Raw genomic sequence first — 18,896 nt, forward strand, 5'->3', positions numbered from 1 at the left:
CTGTATTTAACGCACATGCGTAGATATCACCGTATCAATATCAACGGCAGATCGGGTTACAGATCATCCAGTTGAAATGAAGTGCTTGAACACCAAAATGAAATAAACATCAAAACTAGTAGCAACTGAGCTGCCACCAACTTGAAGGAGAAGAAACCTTTAACTTTTCTGGAGTATTGAAACACATCATCCTGAGATGTTTTGAAACATTACTTAGTCAAGTGCAGAGCAACACCTTTACCAGGGACTGCGAGAACTACCGGAAGTGGTTGAAAGCACTATTATAATGCTTCGTGTTCAGCTCAGTGCAGAAGTAGACACTTTTGGTGTCGTTTCCTCACTCTAAAGCTTCGAAACACACGATCGAATCCCCGAGCTGACAAGCTAGTGGTTAGAGTGTTGGACCAGTAACTGAAAGGTTCCTGGATCGAATCCCCGAGCTGACAAGGTAGTGGTTAGAGTGTTGGACCAGTAACTGAAAGGTTCCTGGATCGAATCCCCGAGCTGACAAGGTAGTGGTTAGAGTGTTGGACCAGTAACTGAAAGGTTCCTGGATCGAATCCCCGAGCTGACAAGCTAGTGGTTAGAGTGTTGGACCAGTAACTGAAAGGTTCCTGGATCGAATCCCCGAGCTGACAAGCTAGTGGTTAGAGTGTTGGACCAGTAACTGAAAGGTTCCTGGATCGAATCCCCGAGCTGACAAGCTAGTGGTTAGAGTGTTGGACCAGTAACTGAAAGGTTCCTGGATCGAATCCCCGAGCTGACAAGCTAGTGGTTAGAGTGTTGGACCAGTAACTGAAAGGTTCCTGGATCGAATCCCCGAGCTGACAAGGTAAAACATCTGTCGTTCTACCCAATGAGCAAGGCAGTTAACCCACTGTTCCCCGGGCGCCGAAGACTTGGATGTCGATTATGGCAGCCCCCCCCCCCCCCCCCCCCCCCACCCACACACACACACCTCTGAGACTCAGAGGGGTTGGGTTAAATACAGAAGACACATTTCAGTTGAATGTTTTTAGTTTGTACAACTGACTAGATTTTCCCTTTTACCAGTATGATGTTTTGAATCCTGTCTAGTGCAAAATTAGATCACATCTTCTGGGGTATTTTAATATTTACCATTGACTTATGTATCTGCCACAGGAGATTGGTGGTGCCTTAATTGAAGAGGACAGGCTCATGGTAATGACTGGAACGGAATTAGTGGTATGGTATCAAATGCATTTATTTTTATTTAACCTTTTATTTAACTGGGCAAGTCAGATAAGAACAAATTCTTATTTACAATGACGGCCTACCCCGGCCATAGCAGGACGACGCTGGGCCAATTCCGAGCTGGTCACACGTGCACCTCAGCCACACTCAAGGTACTAAATGATATCATAACCGCCATCGATAAAAGACAGTTTCATTTCGAATCTCACCATACCTTCTCTGCTATGCAATCTGGTTTCAGAGCTGGTCATGGGTGCACCTCAGCCACGCTCAAGGTCCTAAACGTTATCTTAACCGCCATCGATAAGAAACATTACTGTGCAGCCGTCTACATCGACCTGGCCAAGGCTTTCGACTCTGTCAATCACCGTATTCTTATCAGCAGACTCAACAGCCTTGGTTTCTCAAATGACTGCCTCGCCTGGTTCACCTACTATTTCGCTCTTGCTGCGGGTGATTCCTTGATCCACCTCTGCGCAGACGACACCATTCTGTATACATCTGGCCCTTCTTTGGACACTGTGTTAACTAACCTCCAAACAAGCTTTAATGCCATACAACACTCCTTCCGTGGCCTCCAACTGCTCTTAATTAAACTCTAGTAAAACTAAATGCATGTTTTTTAACCGACCGCAGCCTGCACCTGCCCACCAGACCCGCATCACTAGTCTGGACGGTTCTGACTTAGAATATGTGGACAACTACAAATAGTTAGGTGTCTGGCTAGACTATAAACTCTCCTTCCAGACTCATTAAGCATCTCCAATCCAAAATTAAATCTAGAATCGGCTTCCTATTTCGCAACAAAGCCTCCTTCACTCATGCTGCCAAAGATAACCTCGTACAACTGACTATCCTACCGATCTTCGACTTCGGCGATGTCATTTACAAAATAGCCTCCAACACTCTACTCAGCAAACTGGATGCAGTCTATCACAGTGCCATCCGTTTTGTCACCAAAGCCCCATATACCACCCACCACTACGACCTGTATGCTCTTGTCGGCTGGCCCTCGCTACATATTCGTCGCCAGACCCACTGGCTCTAGGTCATCTATAAGCCTTTGCTAGGTAAAGCTCCGCCTTATCTCAGCTCACTTGTCACGATAACAACACCCATCCGTAGCACGCACTCCGGCAGGTATATCTCACTGGTCATCCCCAAAACCAACACCCCCTTTGGCCGCCTTTCCTTCCAGTTCTCTGCTGCCAATGACTGGAACGAATTGCAAAAAAAAAATCGCTGAAGTTGGAGACTTGTATCTCCCTCACTAACTTTAAGCAGCTATCTGAGCAGCTCGCTGTACACAGCCCATCTGTAAACAGCCCATCCAACTACTTACCTCATCCCCATATTGTTTTTAACTTTTTTTTGCTCTTTTGCACACCAGTATTTCTACTTGCACATCATCATCAGCTGCCGTGGCCTTCATCAGAACATACTCTGCTCATCATCATCTGCTCATCTATCACTCCAGTGTTAATCCACTAAATTGTAATTACTTCGCTACTATGGCCTATTCATGGCCTTACCTCCTCACGCCATTTGCACACTTTATATACATTTTTCTATTGTCTTATTGACTTTTGTTTACTCCATGTGTAACTCTGTGTTGTTGTTTGTGTCGCACTGCTATGCTTTATCTTGGCCAGGTCGCAGTTGTAAATGAGAACTTGTTCTCAACTGGCCTACCTGGTTAAATATATATATTTTTTTTATGAAATAAAAAATATATATATATTTTTGCCGCCCAATGGGACTCCCAATCACGGCCGGTTGTGATACCGCCTGGAATCAAACCAGGGTCTGTAGTGACGCCTCTAGCACTGAGATGCAGTGCCTCAGACTGCTGCGACACTTGGGAGTCCATGGTCTCCATGTTTTTTGATGAAATTTCATTTAATCTGTTCCAGCCATGATCCGCCGTCCTCTTCTCAGCAGCCCCCTGTGGGATCCGCTCATTTGCCCGTTTAACCCATTTTGAAAGCATTGTTGAGCACAGGGCTCACTCCACCAGCAGTAACTAGAGGTTTATCAGCAAGCATTGCAGTGTTTGTCCCTACCATGTTTGAAATGTGGGAATGGGTCGCCTCATCATCAGTAGCGGTGTAAAATCACCAGGGAAGTCAAGCCAGGGGAGGAAAAAGACATATTACAACCTATATGCTGTGAAAATTGCATTTGCTCTTTATAACCTGTTCATGTACCTTGACACCGTGATATATAGTCCTTAGGCCGACACAATAAGAAGACACAGTGGCAGAATCAATTCAACCACACGTTCGTTTCATCACAAAACCGGAGAGCAACATGCCAACGTCTGTCCGGTGAAGTCCACAAAGCATATTGTATGTAACAAACAGTTACATGACCTACAGCATGATCAGGCAAGTTGATGTTTCTGACATTTTCAGACCACTAAACAACTATTGATTTAGAACCACAGATAGTTACCACTAGTGCACAAAGACAACAGGAGCTGCCTCCACTATTCCAGCACCATTTCAACATAATCTAATCACCTCTGATAAGTCTTGTACGGTGACAACTAAAAGATACCAAAAACAACTTAGTCCAATCAACTTTAGGTAAATATGACATGGCTGTCCATGTTTCTGATTTCTGTGTGCGTGCTTGCAAGTAAAACATTTTTTTTTTTTTTAAGCATGTTGACTCTCCCTACTTGTAGAGAAACACCAGCAATGCCATCAATCTCTCTTTCATGTTCCCTGAATGGTCTATGATTCTGTCAAACAGGGCACACTTTTAGTTTTTGGTATCCTAGGCTACCTGGCTAAAGTTCTTACTCTAACTAGCCTAACTTCCTTTCATGGGCAACGATGCGCCAGGCCGACTAGTTCACATTAGGCTAACGTTACTACATCTAGCTACATATTTAACTTCCATTCTCTCAGGCCAGGGGACAATGTACACCTTTACAGTTGGATTAGAATCATTAGTAAGGATGTGATTGATGTGAAGCCAAACCCAAACTGGCTTCCCTTTACACTTTTGTTTTTGGTGTGCCAGGAACATTCACAGCTGAGCTCACTTAGTTTGGCTCAATGCTGATGATCTATTATTTTATCCCTTTTTTTTATCAAGGGAGGCCAAACGCTCGCTGGCTTCCCTTGCATTCAATGCTACGGGCGGCAACAATGTCAGACTCATTTTTTTGACCAGATAGAACCAGATACTTGGTCTACACATACTAAAACAGAGGAACGCTGTTTTTCGTACGTTCAGATGCTTTCTCCGGTGAGATGCTTTCAGCCTCTTGCGAATTTGAAGGACGTTTATGAAACACAGAGAGACAAAATGGCTACACATCACTGCTCATTATTGAACATCATTTTTGCCTGACAAGGTTTGGATATTCTGTCACGAATCTCGCCGAAGATGGTGCCTCTTCCTGTTCGGGCCGGCGCTCGGCGGTCGTCATCGCCGGCCTATTAGCTGCCATCGATTCCCTTTCCGTTTGTTTCTGTTTGTCGGGTTTAATTGGGTACACATGTTTTGAGTCAGTGTTTGTTTGTAGGCTATTTAAGGGCACTAGGCCCGCTGGGTATTTGTGCGGGCTTGTTCTCTGTTATTTTGGTGTTGGTGTAGAAGTGTATTCCTCATTATTTTTCGGACAGTTTTAGTCCTGTGTATTTTGGACGGGTTGTTTCATACGTGTTGGCATGTCCATGTCTCCGCTGTCGTTGGAATAAATAGATTCAGGTGTGATATTACCTCTGCGTTTGACTCCTCCACCGCACCATTTATAGAAGTCGTAACATATTCGTTCATCATAGTCCATCACACCTCAACAAACTGGTTAATACAGAAGTATACTCTTCTTTCTTCAAACATACATACAATATCAAAATTACCCACCGTCTGTCAAAAACAGAGCCATGTGGCAAGACAGGAAGTGCAAGGAGATGACAACCAGACTTCCAATGAGTTCAATCACTCCATTTTCTCTATTCTGGTTATCCTCAGAAAATATACTTACATTTCGAGGAAGATACACTGCTCCAAAAAAATAAAGGGAACACTAAAATAACACATCCTAGATCTGAATGAATGAAATATTCTTATTGAATACTTTTTTCTTTACATAGTTGAATGTGCTGACAACAAAATCACACAAAAATGTTCAATGGAAATCAAATGTATCAACCCATGGAGGTCTGGATTTGGAGTCACACTCAAAATTAAAGTGGAAACCACACTACAGGCTGATCCAACTTTGATGTAATGTCCTTAAAACAAGTCAAAATGAGGCTCAGTAGTGTGTGTGGCCTCCACGTGCCTGTATGACCTCCCTACAATGCCTGGGCATGCTCCTGATGAGGTGGCGGATGGTCTCCTGAGGGATCTCCTCCCAGACCTGGACTAAAGCATCCGCCAACTCCTGGACAGTCTGTGGTGCAACGTGGCGTTGGTGGATGGAGCGAGACATGATGTCCCAGATGTGCTCAATTGGATTCAGGTCTGGGGAACGGGCGGGCCAGTCCATAGCATCAATGCCTTCCTCTTGCAGGAACTGCTGACACACTCCAGCCACATAAGGTCTAGCATTGTCTTGCATTAGGAGGAAGCCAGGGCCAACCACACCAGCATATGGTCTCACAAGGGGTCTCAGGATCTCATCTCGGTACCTATTGGCAGTCAGGCTACCTCTGGCGAGCACATGGAGGGCTGTGTGACCCCCCAAAGAAATGCCACCCCACAGCATGACTGACCCACCGCCAAATCGGTCATGCTGGAGGATGTTGCAGGCAGCAGAACGTTCTCCACGGCGTCTCCAGACTGTCACGTCTGTCACATGTGCTCAGTGTGAACCTGCTTTCATCTGTGATGAGCACAGGGCGCCAGTGGTGAATTTGCCAATCTTGGTGTTCTCTGGCAAATGCCAAACGTCCTTCACGGTGTTGTGCTGTAAGCACAACCCCCACCTGTGGACGTTGTTCCCTCATACCACCCTTATGGAGTCTGTTTCTGACTGTTTGAGCAGACACATGCACATTTGTGGCCTGCTGGAGGTAATTTTGCAGGGCTCTGGCAGTGCTCCTCCTGCTCCTCCTTGCACAAAGGCGAAGGTAGCGGTCCTGCAGCTGGGTTGTTGCCCTCCTACGGCCTCCTCCACGTCTCCTGGTGTACTGGCCTGTCTCCTGGTAGCACCTCCATGCTCTGGACACTACGCTGACAGACACAGCAAGCCTTCTTGCCACATCTCGCATTGATGTGCCATCCTGGATGAGCTGCACTACCTGAGCCACTTGTGTGGGTTGTAGACTCCGTCTCATGCTACCACTAGAGTGAAAGCACCGCCAGCATTCAAAAGTGACCAAAACATCAACCAGGAAGCATAGGAACTGAGAAGTGGTCTGTGGTCCCCACCTGCAGAACCACTCCTTTCATTGGGGGTGTCTTGCTGATTGCCTATAATTTCCACCTGTTGTCTATTCCATTTGCACAACAGCATGTGACATTTATTGTCAATCAGTGTTGCTTCCTAAGTGGACAGTTTGATTTCACAGTGTGATTGACTTGGAGTTACATTGTGTTGTTGAAGTGTTCCCTTTATTTTTTTGAGCAGTGTATTAATTTGGGTTCATTCTTAATTTTGTTGGTAAAAATGAAATTAACAAATCATTGAAATTACTTGCATATATGTTGGTCGTGTTGTTTTCAATTCACCCCAGAATAATTCCTGTTGAGTGTGTAAAATTCCAATAAAATTCCAAAGCAATGTACCATCTTACTGCCTCAGAAGTCAGAGGTTCAATTCCCGCTTCCACCTGTCCCACTTTCACTCCTTGTCTATCTGCTGTTTCTAATCTGTCTAAAGAAAGCATTTTCTGTTTTAAAGTATTTTCGGTGTACCAGAACACTTACATTGGGTTTAACAATGAAACACCTTCCAAACACCAGATATCAGGCTAGATGCACTACTTTTCATGGTTTCATTACACAATCATGCTGTTAAGATCATTTCTATTTTTACACAGTGTAGACAGAGACTGAAGCTCTGAGAGAAACTGCTGGGAGACATAGTGGTGGTTGGTTCTATTAAACTCTGGCGTGCAGAATCCTTCCCTGTCCAAATGGCATCCGTTTCCCATTGATCTGATCTTCATCTTGGTCAATATAATAGACAAAGACAGTCTGCTAAAACTAATAACGCACAAACAATTATACGTTTTCATGTCTTTATTGAACACATCGTGTAAACATTCACAGTGGAGGGTGGGAGAAGTATGTGAATCCTTGGATTTAATAAATGGTTGACCCTCCTTTGGCAGCAATAACCTCAACCAAACATTTTCTGTAGTTGTGGACCAGACCTGCACAACGGTCAGGAGGAATTTTGGACCATTCCTCTTTACAAAACTGTTTCAGTTCAGTTCTTTGGATGTCTGGTGTGAACTGCTCTCGAGGTCCTGCCACAGCATCTCAATCGGGTTGAGGTTAGGACTCTGACTGGGCCACTCCAGAAGGCATATTTTGTTCTGTTGAAGCCAGTGTGTTGTTGATTTACTTCTGTGTTTTGGGTCGTTGTCCTGTTGCGTCACCCAACTTTTGTTGAGCTTCAATTGGAGGACAGATAGCCTTACATTCTCCTGCAAAATGTCTTGATAAACTTGTGAATTCATTTTTCCGTCGATGATAGCAAGCTGTCCAGGCACTGAGGTAGCAAAGCAGCCCCACACCATGATGCTCCCTCCACCATACTTTACAGTTGGCATGAGGATTTGATGTTGGTGTGGTCAAGTGTCAGTGTGCGGCGGTTAGGTCGGAGTCAGGCGCAGGACACATAACTGAGTAAAAGACGTACTTTACTCGAAAAAGAAACAAGGGAAAACACACCAGCTCACAGAAGTCTTTAACACTAAACAAAGAACAAACACGCACAAAACCATGCAGAGCATTCTGCGCTGAGCTCTTGCAGTCATCTTTGCAGGATGGCCACTCCTAAGGAGAGTAGCAACAGTGCTGAACTTTCTCCATTTATAGACAATTTGTATTTACCGTGGACTGATGAACATCAATGCTTTTAGAGATCCCAAGAAAGCTAAGGTAACTGAGCTAAATGACTACCGCCCCGTAGCACTCACATCCGTCATCATGAAGTGCTTTGAGAGACTAGTCAAGGACCATATCACCTCCACCCTACCTGACACCCTAGACCCACTCCAATTTGCTTACCGCCCAAATAGGTCCACAGACGATGCAATCTCAACCACACTGCACACTGCCCTAACCCATCTGGACAAGAGGAATACCTATGTGAGAATGCTGTTCATCGACTACAGCTCGGCATTCAACACCATAGTACCCTCCAAGCTCGTCATCAAGCTCGAGACCCTGGGTCTCGACCCCGCCCTGTGCAACTGGGTACTGGACTTCCTGACGGGCCGCCCCCAGGTGGTGAGGGTAGGCAACAACATCTCCTCCCCGCTGATCCTCAACACTGGGGCCCCACAAGGTTGCGTTCTGAGCCCTCTCCTGTACTCCCTGTTCACCCACGACTGCGTGGCCACGCACGCCTCCAACTCAATCATCAAGTTTGCGGACGACACAACAGTGGTAGGCTTGATTACCAACAACGATGAGACGGCCTACAGGGAGGAGGTGAGGGCCCTCGGAGTGTGGTGTCAGGAAAACAACCTCACACTCAACGTCAACAAAACTAAGGAGATGATTGTGGACTTCAGGAAACAGCAGAGGGAACACCCCCCTATCCACATCGATGGAACAGTAGTGGAGAGGGTAGCAAGTTTTAAGTTCCTCGGCATACACATCACAGACAAACTGAATTGGTCCACTCACACAGACAGCATCGTGAAGAAGGCGCAGCAGCGCCTCTTCAACCTCAGGAGGCTGAAGAAATTCGGCTTGTCACCAAAAGCACTCACAAACTTCTACAGATGCACAATCGAGAGCATCCTGGCGGGCTGTATCACCGCCTGGTATGGCAACTGCACCGCCCTCAACCGTAAGGCTCTCCAGAGGGTAGTGAGGTCTGCACAACGCATCACCGGGGGCAAACTACCTGCCCTCCAGGACACCTACACCACCCGATGTCACAGGAAGGCCATAAAGATCATCAAGGACATCAACCACCCGAGCCACTGCCTGTTCACCCCGCTATCATCCAGAAGGCGAGGTCAGTACAGGTGCATCAAAGCTGGGACCGAGAGACTGAAAAACAGCTTCTATCTCAAGGCCATCAGACTGTTAAACAGCCACCACTAACACTGAGTGGCTGCTGCCAACACACTGACACTGACTCAACTCCAGCCACTTTAATAATGGGAATTGATGGGAAATGATGTAAATATATCACTAGCCACTTTAAACAATGCTACCTTATATAAATGTTACTTACCCTACATTATTCATCTCATATGCATACGTATATACTGTACTCTATATCATCGACGGTATCCTTATGTAATACATGTATCACTAGCCACTTTATACTATACTATGCCACTTTGTTTACATACTCATCTCATTTGTACATACTGTACCCGATACCATCTACTGTATCTTGCCTATGCTGCTCTGTACCATCACTCATTCATATATCCTTATGTACATATTCTTTATCCCCTTACACTGTGTACAAGACAGTAGTTTTGGAATTGTTAGTTAGATTACTTGTTATTACTGCATTGTCGGAACTAGAAGCACAAGCATTTCGCTACACTCGCATTAACATCTGCTAACCATGTGTATGTGACAAATAAAATTTGATTTGATTTGATTTGATTTGAGATACTTTTGTAACCCTTTCTTAATCTTAGGTCTTCTGAGATCTATTTTGTTCGAGACTTGGTTCACATCAGGCAATGCTTCTTGTGAATAACAAACTCAAATTTTGTGAGTGTTTTTTATTAGGGCAGGGCAGCTCTAACCAACATCTCCAATCTCACCTCATTGATTGGACTCCAGGTTAGCTGACTCCTGACTCCAATTAGCTTTTGGAGAAGTCATTAGCCTCGGGGTTCACATACTTTTTCCAACCTACACTGTAAATGTATTCAATATAAAAACACAATAATGTGAGTGTTATTAGTTTAAGCAGACTGTGTTTGTCTGTTGTTATGACCAATTTATGCAGAAATCCAGGTAATTCTGAAGGGTTCACATACCTTTTGTGTGTTGTGGTTAAGTGTGTGTTAAAGATTGTGTGTTATAAGTGTGTGTTAAAGGTTGTGTGTTATATGTGTGTGTGTGTGTGTGTGAGAGAGAGAGCGAGCTAAGTGGATGGAGATACATTACAGTTTCACACATGATTAGTTTTCTATTGCATCAGAGACAGAGAAACCCCCCTGGTCTGCAGATAAGCCCACACGCCTCATGGGTTTTCAGAGAGTTTCACCCTGGCAGGTGGCCACTGGTAGATGTAAAAGGTCATAGGTCATCTCTGGTGACACCATAGGAGTTCTAATATCTTCTCCTAAACACTTTAGATTCTGTTCACCGTCTCACAGTCCTTTGTTGACCTAGGGTGTGTGTGTGTGTGTGCACATGTCCAACTCAAAATAGTTACCAATACACACACACACCACCGTCAGAGAGTCAGTGTCTCTCCCTCAGCCCAATGATCAAATTAAATCAACGTTTATTTGTCACGTGCGCCGAATACAACAGGTGTAGTAGACCTTACAGTGAAATGCTGAATACAACAGGTGTAGTAGACCTTACAGTGAAATGCTGAATACAACAGGTGTAGTAGACCTTACAGTGAAATGCTGAATACAACAGGTGTAGTAGACCTTACAGTGAAATGCTGAATACAACAGGTGTAGTAGACCTTACAGTGAAATGCTGAATACAACGGGTGTAGTAGACCTCACAGTGAAATGCTGAATACAACAGGTGTAGTAGACCTTACAGTGAAATGCTGAATACAACAGGTGTAGTAGACCTCACAGTGAAATGCTGAATACAACAGGCTCTAACCAATGGTGCGGGGAAAAAAAGGTATGTGTGTGTGTGTGTGTGTGTGTGTGTGTGTGTGTGTGTGTGTGTGTGTGTGTGTAGGTAAGTAAAGCAATAAAACAACAGTAAAAAACGACATTTGAAAAAAAGAGTAGCAAGGTTATATACAGACACCTGTTAGTCAGGCTGATTGAGGTAGTATGTACATGTAGGTATCGTTAAAGTGACTAAGCATATATGATAAAAAGAGAGTGAGCAAAGTAAGCAGTGAAAGCTTGGAGAGGAAATACCTTCACAGAGATAAATAAATAGGACAACGCTCAGCCACGTCTCAGCGCTCAGCCGCGTCTCAGCGCTCAGCCACGTCTCACTGCTCAGCCACGTCTCAACGCTCAGCCACGCTAACAGTCTTTCCTTTCTTCCTGTTCTCCTCCAACCAGGTCTCACAGTCTCACGTCAGAATTAGACGTTCATCCATGTTTCTCAAAATGTCACATTTTTGCAAACTCCACTTTGAAGGTTAGGTTTAAGTTTAGGCATTAACTACGAAATTGTATGGTTTGGCATTAACTCAGAATGGTTAAGGTAAGGGTTAACAATCACAAAAACTACTTTCTGTCGTCGGATTCAAACTTGCAACCTTTGCTCACGCCCGTCCACCATCCCCGTCCGTGGACGGGCGTGAGCAAAGGTTGCAAGTTTGAATCCGTCGACAGAAAGTAGTTTTTGCAATTGTTAACCCTTACCTTAACCATTCTGAGTTAAGGCCAAACCCTAGCAAAGCCGAAACCTACTGGAAGCTAACAGTGCTCACTGTTGCCCCTAGTGGCTGGTTTCATCTCCCGACGTCCTCATGGTGGACGTTGAATAACGACTTGTATCAGGGGTGACCTTCCTGCTCTCCTCTTTCCCTCTTTTCTATTTTCATGTCCTCTTTTTCTGCTCTCTCTTCTCCCCCCTATTACTCTTCACCTCTTTCAGTCATCTACTCTCTACCCCCCCATATTTCAAAAATTCTGTGTCTCTCAGAAGCGAAGGTAAGATTTGGTTCAAGCACTAACTCACACACACAATAATATTGACGAATATACTGATACTGTGAATGAGTTTATAAGAAAGTGTATAGGAAATGTTGTTCCCACTGTGACTATTAAAACCTACCCAAACCAGGAACCGTGGATAGTTGGCAGCATTCACGCAAAACTGAAAGCGTGAACCACCGCATTTAACAATGGCAAGGTGACTGGGAATATGGCAGAATACAAACAGTGTAGTTATTCCCTCCGTAAGGCAATCAAACAGGCAAAAAGTCAGTACGAAGACAAAGTGGAGTCGCAATTCAACGGCTCATGTGGCTACAAACAATCATAGACTACAAAAGGAAAACCAGCCACGTCGCGGACACCAATGTTTTGCTTCCAGACAAGCTAAACATCTTCTTCGCCCGCTTTGAGGATGACACAGTGACACCGATGCGGCACGCTACCAAGGACTGTGGGCTCTCCTTCTCCGTGGCTGAAGTGAGTAAGACATTTAAGCGTGTTAACCCTCGCAAGGCTGCCAGCCCAGACGGCATCCCGAGCAGCGTCCTCAGAGCAGGAGCAGGCCAGCTGGCTGGTGTGTTATGGACATATTCAATCTCACCCTATCCTAGTCTGCTGTCCCCACATGCTTCAATATGGCCACCATTGTTCCTGTAACCAAGAAAGCTAAAGTAACTGAGCTAAATGACTATCGGCCCGTTGCACTCACTGCTGTCATCATGAAGTGCTTTGAGAGACTAATCAAGGATCAAATCAACTCCACACTACCTGTCACCCGAGACCCACTTCAATATGCTTACCGCCCCAATAGATCCACAGACAATACAATCGTCATCACACTGCCCTATCCCATCTGGACAAGACAAATACCTACAGTGGGGAGAACAAGTATTTTATACACTGCCGATTTTGCAGGTTTTCCTACTACAAAGCATGTAGAGGTCTTGCTTGTGCTACAGGATTTTAATCAATGACGGCGTAGTGTGTTACTAATGGTTTTCTTTGAGACTGTGGTCCCAGCTCTCTTCAGGTCATTGACCAGGTCCTGCCGTGTAGTTCTGGGCAGATCCCTCACCTTCCTGATGATCATTGATGCCCCACGAGGTGAGATCTTGCATGGAGCCCCAGACTGAGCGTGATTGATCGTCATCATCTGGGGCAGCAGGGTAGCCTAGTGGTTAGAATGTTGGACTAGTAACCGAAAGGTTGCAAGTTCATATCCCCGAGCTGACAAGGTACAAATCTGTCATTCTGCCCCTGAACAGGCAGTTAACCCACTGTTCCTAGGCCGTCATTGAAAATAAGAATTTGTTCGTAACTGACTTCCCTAAATAAAGGTAAAATCAAAATCTTGAACTTTTTCCATTTTCTAATAATTGCGCCAACAGTTGTTGCCTTCTCACCAAGCTGCTTGCCTATTGTCCTGTAGCCCATCCCAGCCTTGTGCCGGTCCACATTTTTATCCCTGATGTCCTTACACAGCTCTCTGGTCTTGGCAATTGTGGAGAGGTTGGAGTCTGTTTGATTGAGTGTGTGGACAGGTGTCTTTTATACAGGTAATGAGTTCAAACAGGTGCAGTTAATACAGGTAATGAGTGGAGAACAGGAGGGCTTCTTAAAGAAAAACTAACAGGTCTGTGAAAGACATAATTCTTACTGGTTGGTAGGTGATCAAATACTTGTGTCATGCAATAAAATGCAAATTAATTACTTAAAAATTATACAATGTGATTTTCTGGATTTTTGTTTTAGATTCCGTCACTCACAGTTGAAGGGTACCTATCATGCTTTGTAAGTAGGAAAACCTGCAAAATCGGCAGTGTATCAAATACTTGTTCACCCCACTGTATGTAAGATGTTCATTGAATATAGCTCAGCATCCAGCACCATAGTACCCTCCAAATTCGTCATCAAGCTCGAGACCCTGGATCTAAACCGCGCCCTGCGCAGCTGGGTCCTGGACTTTCTGACCGGCCGCTCCCAGGTGGTGAAGACAGGAAACAACATCTCCACTTCGCTGATCCTCAACACAGGGGCCCCACAAGGGTGCATGCTCAGCTCCCTCCTGTACTCCCTGTTCACCCATAACTGTGTGGCCAAGCACTCCTCCAACTCAATTATCAAGTTTTGCAGACAACACAACAGTAGTAGGCTTGATTACCAAAAATGACGAGACCGCCTACAGGGAGGAGGTGAAGGCTCTGGGAGTGTGGTGCCAGGAAAATAATCTCTCACTCAACATCAATTAAACAAAGGAGATGATCGTGGACTTCAGGAAACATTAAGGGGAGCACTCCCCTATCCACATCGACGGGACCGCAGTGGAGAAGGAGGAAAACTTCAAGTTCCTCGGCGTACACATCACTGACAAACTGAAATGGTCCACCCACATAGACAGTGTGGAGAAGAAGGTGCAACAGCACCTCTTAAATCTCAGGAGACTGAATAAATTTGGCTTGGCACCTAAAACCCTCACAAACGTTTATAGATGCACAATTGAGAGCATCCTGACAGGCTGTATCACCGCTTGGTATGACAACTGCACTGCCCGCAACCACAGAGCTCTCCAGAGGGTGGTGCTGTCTCCCCAACGCATCACTGGAGGCAAACTACCTGCCCTCCTGTAAGGGTGTTTAACTGGCGGCAAAGAAGTCAGACACAGGAGAGAAATAACTGTGTTTCCAACGGCTCAGTTTATTTACAAAACCCAACGGAAACATAATAATAAAAATCAATGGGTAACATAACCGGACGCATACCAGTACAGACGTACACTTACAATAAACAATCACCGACAAGGACATGAATGGAGACAGAGGGTTCAATACACAACATGTAATTGATGGGATTGGAACCAGGTGTGATGGAAGACAAGACAAAACCAATGGAAAATAAAAAATGGATCAGCGATGGCTAGAAGGTCGGTGACGTCGACCGCCGAACGCCGTCTGAACAAGGAGAGGGAACAACTTCGGCGGAAGTCGTGGCACCTCCAGGACAATTTCAGCACCCGATGTCACAGGAAGGCCAAAATGATAATCAAGGACAACAACCACCCGAGACACTGCCTGTTCACCCCGCTATCATCCAGAAAGAAAGGTCAGTACAGGTGCATCAAAGCAAGAGACTGAAAAACAGCTTCCATCTCAAGGCCATCAGACTGTTAAATAGCCATCACCAGCACATTAGAGGCTGCTGCCTATATACATAGACTGAAAATCACTGGCCACTTTAATAAATGGACCACTAGTCACTAACAATGTTTACATATCTTGCATTACCCATCTCATTTGTGTATACTATTCTACTGTATCAGTCTATGCCTCTCTGACATTTCTCATACATATATTTATATATTCTTGATTCCTTTACTTAGATGAGTGTGTATTGGGTATATGTTGTGAAATTGTTAGATTGTTACATGTTAGATATTACTGCACTGTACGAAACTAGAAGCACAAGCATTTCGCTACACCCACAATAACATCTGCTAAACACGTGTATGTGACCAATACAATTTGATTTGATTTGACACACACACATCCAGGTTCCGAGTTTTAATCTTTGGGGTTACAGCAGCACCTGTTTGTTTCTGGACATACAGTTGTTAAATGGGATCTTTATATTTACCATCTGGATCTTGTTTTCATAATAGTGACATCAGACCTTCTTGCTGAGTACCTGACGGACTACCATTTGTATAATAAAACATGCTAATGATGGCTCTCTGAGTACATAGAAAAAGGTTTGATGTACAGTTGAAGTTGGAAGGTTACATACACTTACGTTGGAGTCATTAAAACTAGCTTTTCAACCACTCCACAAATTTCTTGTCAACAAACTATAGTTTTGGCAAGTCGGTTAGGACATCTACTTTGTGCATGACACAAGTAATTTCTCCAACAATTGTTTACAGACAGATTATTTCACTGTATCACAATTCCAGTGGATCAGAAGTTTACATACAGTAAGTTCATGGTGCCTTTAAACAGCTTGGAAAATTCCAGAAAATGATGTCATGGCTTTAGAAGTTTCTGATAGGCTAATTGACATAATTTGAGTCAATTGGAGGTGTACCTGTGGATGTATTTCAAGGCCTACCTTCAAACTCAGTGCCTCTTTGCTTGACATCATGGGAAAATCAAAAGAAATCAGCCAAGACCTCAGATTTTTTTTGTAGACCTTCACAAGTCTGGTTCATCCTTGGGAGTACTTTCAAAATGCCTGAAGGTACCACGTTCATCTGTACAAACAATAGTATGCAGGTATAAACACCATGGGACCACGCAGCTGTCATACCGCTCAGGAAGGAGATGCGTTCTGTCTCCTAGAGATGAATATACTTTGGTTCGAAAAGTGCAATTCAATCCCAAAAGAACAGCAAAGGACCTTGTGAAGATGCTGGAGAAAACAGGTACAAAAGTATCTATATCCACAGTAAAACGAGTCCTATATCGACATAACCTGAAAGGCCGCTCAGCATGGAAGAAGCCACTGCTCCAAAACCACCATAAAAAAGCCAGACTACGGTTTGCAACTGCACATGGGGACAAAGATTGTACATTATCGAGAAATGTCCTCTGGTCTGATGAAACAATAAATAGAACTGTTTGGCCATAATGACCATTGTTATGTTTTGGAGGAAAAAAGGGGATGCTTGCAAGCTTAAGAACACCATCCCAACTGTGAAGCACGGGGGTGGCAGCAACATGTTGTGGGGGTGCTTTGCTGCTGGAGTGCCTGGTGCACTTCACAAACTAGTTGGTATCATGAGGCAGGAAAATTATGTGGATATAATGAAGCAACATCTCAAGACATCAGTCAGGAAGTTAAAGCTTGGTCGCAAATGGGTCTTCCAAATGGACAATGACCCCAAGCATACTTCCGAAATTGTGGCAAAATGGCTTAAGGACAACAAAGTCAAGGTATTGGAGTGGCCATCACAAAGCCCTGACCTCAATCCTATAGAAAATGTGTGGGCAGAACTGAGAAAGTGTATGCAAGCAAGGAGGCCTACAAACCTGACTCGGTTACACCAGCTCTGTCAGGAGGAATGGGCCAAATCTCCCCCAACTTATTGTGGGAAGCTTGTGGAAGGCTACCCAAAACGTTTGACCCAAGTTAAACAATTTAAAGGCAATGCTACCAAATACACTCAATTTGTATGTAAACTTCTGACCCACTGGGAATGTGATGAAAGAAATACAAGCTGAAATGAATCATTCTCTCTATTATTCTGACATTTCACATTCTTAAAATAAAGTGGTGATCCTAACTGACCTAAGACAGGGATTTTTTACTAGGATTAACTGTCAGTAATTGAGAAAAACTGAGTTTGAGTGTATTTGGCTAAGATGTATGTAAACATCCCACTTCAACTGTAGCGCAGCAAGGACCTTGTTAAGGACCTAAAGGAAGCCAGAGCATTCCTACCTTATAAAAGCCTGTCGTACTCAATGCATGTTTCCACTGCACAACCTTCATACAACCTTCCTACAACACAGTGTTATAAAGGCCAGTGTGTCCTCCTACCTTTCTGTAGACGATGACGTTGGGAGAGTCCTGATCAGGGTCTGCTGTCCCCACTCCACTCTGGTCCTTGCTGGACTGGTTCATACTGTAGACAATGATGAGCTCTGTCTCCTCTCCCTCTCCTTCGTTCTCTTTCTTCTCAGTCTTTCTCCTCTGTTTTCTGTCTCCTCTCCCTCTCAGTCTTTCTCCTTTGTTTTCTGTCTCCTCTCCCTCTCCGTCTTTCTCCTTTGTTTTCTGTCTCCTCTCCCTCTCTTTCGTTCTCTTTCTTCTCAGTCTTTCTCCTTTGTTTTGTCTCCTCTCCCTCTCCTTCGTTCTCTTTCTTCTTCTGTCGCTGGAGGCTGTGAAAAGAATACATTCAATTCATAGCTGTCTCTAGTCTTCTCTTTCACTCCCTCTACTCTCTTTCTCTAGTGAATAGAGATGATATGGTATAGCTCTAGTGAATAGTGATGATACGGTATAACTTTAGTGAATAGTGATGATACGGTATAACTCTAGTGGTGATACGGTATAACTCTAGTGAATAGTGATGATACGGTATAACTCTAGTGAATAGTGATGATACGGTATAACTCTAGTGAATAGTGATGATACAGTATAACTAGTGAATAGTGATGATACGGTATAACTAGTGAATAGTGATGATATGGTATAACTCTAGTGAATAGTGGTGATACGGTATAACTCTAGTGAATAGTGGTGATACGGTATAGCTCTAGTGAATATTGATGATACGGTATAACTCGTGAATAGTGATGATACGGTATAACTCTAGTGAATAGTGATGATACGGTATAACTCTAGTGAATAGTGATGATACGGTATAACTCTAGTGAATAGTGATGATACGGTATAACTAGTGAATAGTGATGATACGGTATAACTCTAGTGAATAGTGGTGATACGGTATAACTAGTGAATAGTGATGATACGGTATAACTAGTGAATAGTGATGATACGGTATAACTAGTGAATAGTGATGATACGGTATAACTCTAGTGAATAGTGGTGGTACGGTATAACTCTAGTGAATAGTGGTGGTACGGTATAACTCTAGTGAATAGTGGTGGTACGGTATAACTCTAGTGAATAGTGGTGATACGGTATAACTCTAGTGAATAGTGATGATACGGTATAACTAGTGAATAGTGGTGATACGGT

At 44.2% G+C, this 18,896-nt stretch overlaps 1 protein-coding gene across 1 annotated transcript in view; it reads right to left on the reverse strand.

The window, feature by feature from the left end:
* LOC110529169 (regulator of G-protein signaling 6-like) overlaps positions 1-17,952 on the reverse strand; it is a 110,361-nt gene extending 92,409 nt beyond the window's left edge. The window contains exon 1 of the mRNA XM_036984639.1: positions 17,736-17,952. Within this exon, the coding sequence (XP_036840534.1) occupies positions 17,736-17,819 (84 nt within the window). The 5' untranslated portion in view covers positions 17,820-17,952. The remainder of the gene's footprint in view (positions 1-17,735) is intronic.
* Positions 17,953-18,896: the final 944 nt, after the last annotated feature.

This window comes from Oncorhynchus mykiss, chromosome 8 (genome assembly GCF_013265735.2).
Source record: "Oncorhynchus mykiss isolate Arlee chromosome 8, USDA_OmykA_1.1, whole genome shotgun sequence".
Taxonomy (NCBI): Eukaryota; Metazoa; Chordata; class Actinopteri; order Salmoniformes; family Salmonidae; genus Oncorhynchus; species Oncorhynchus mykiss.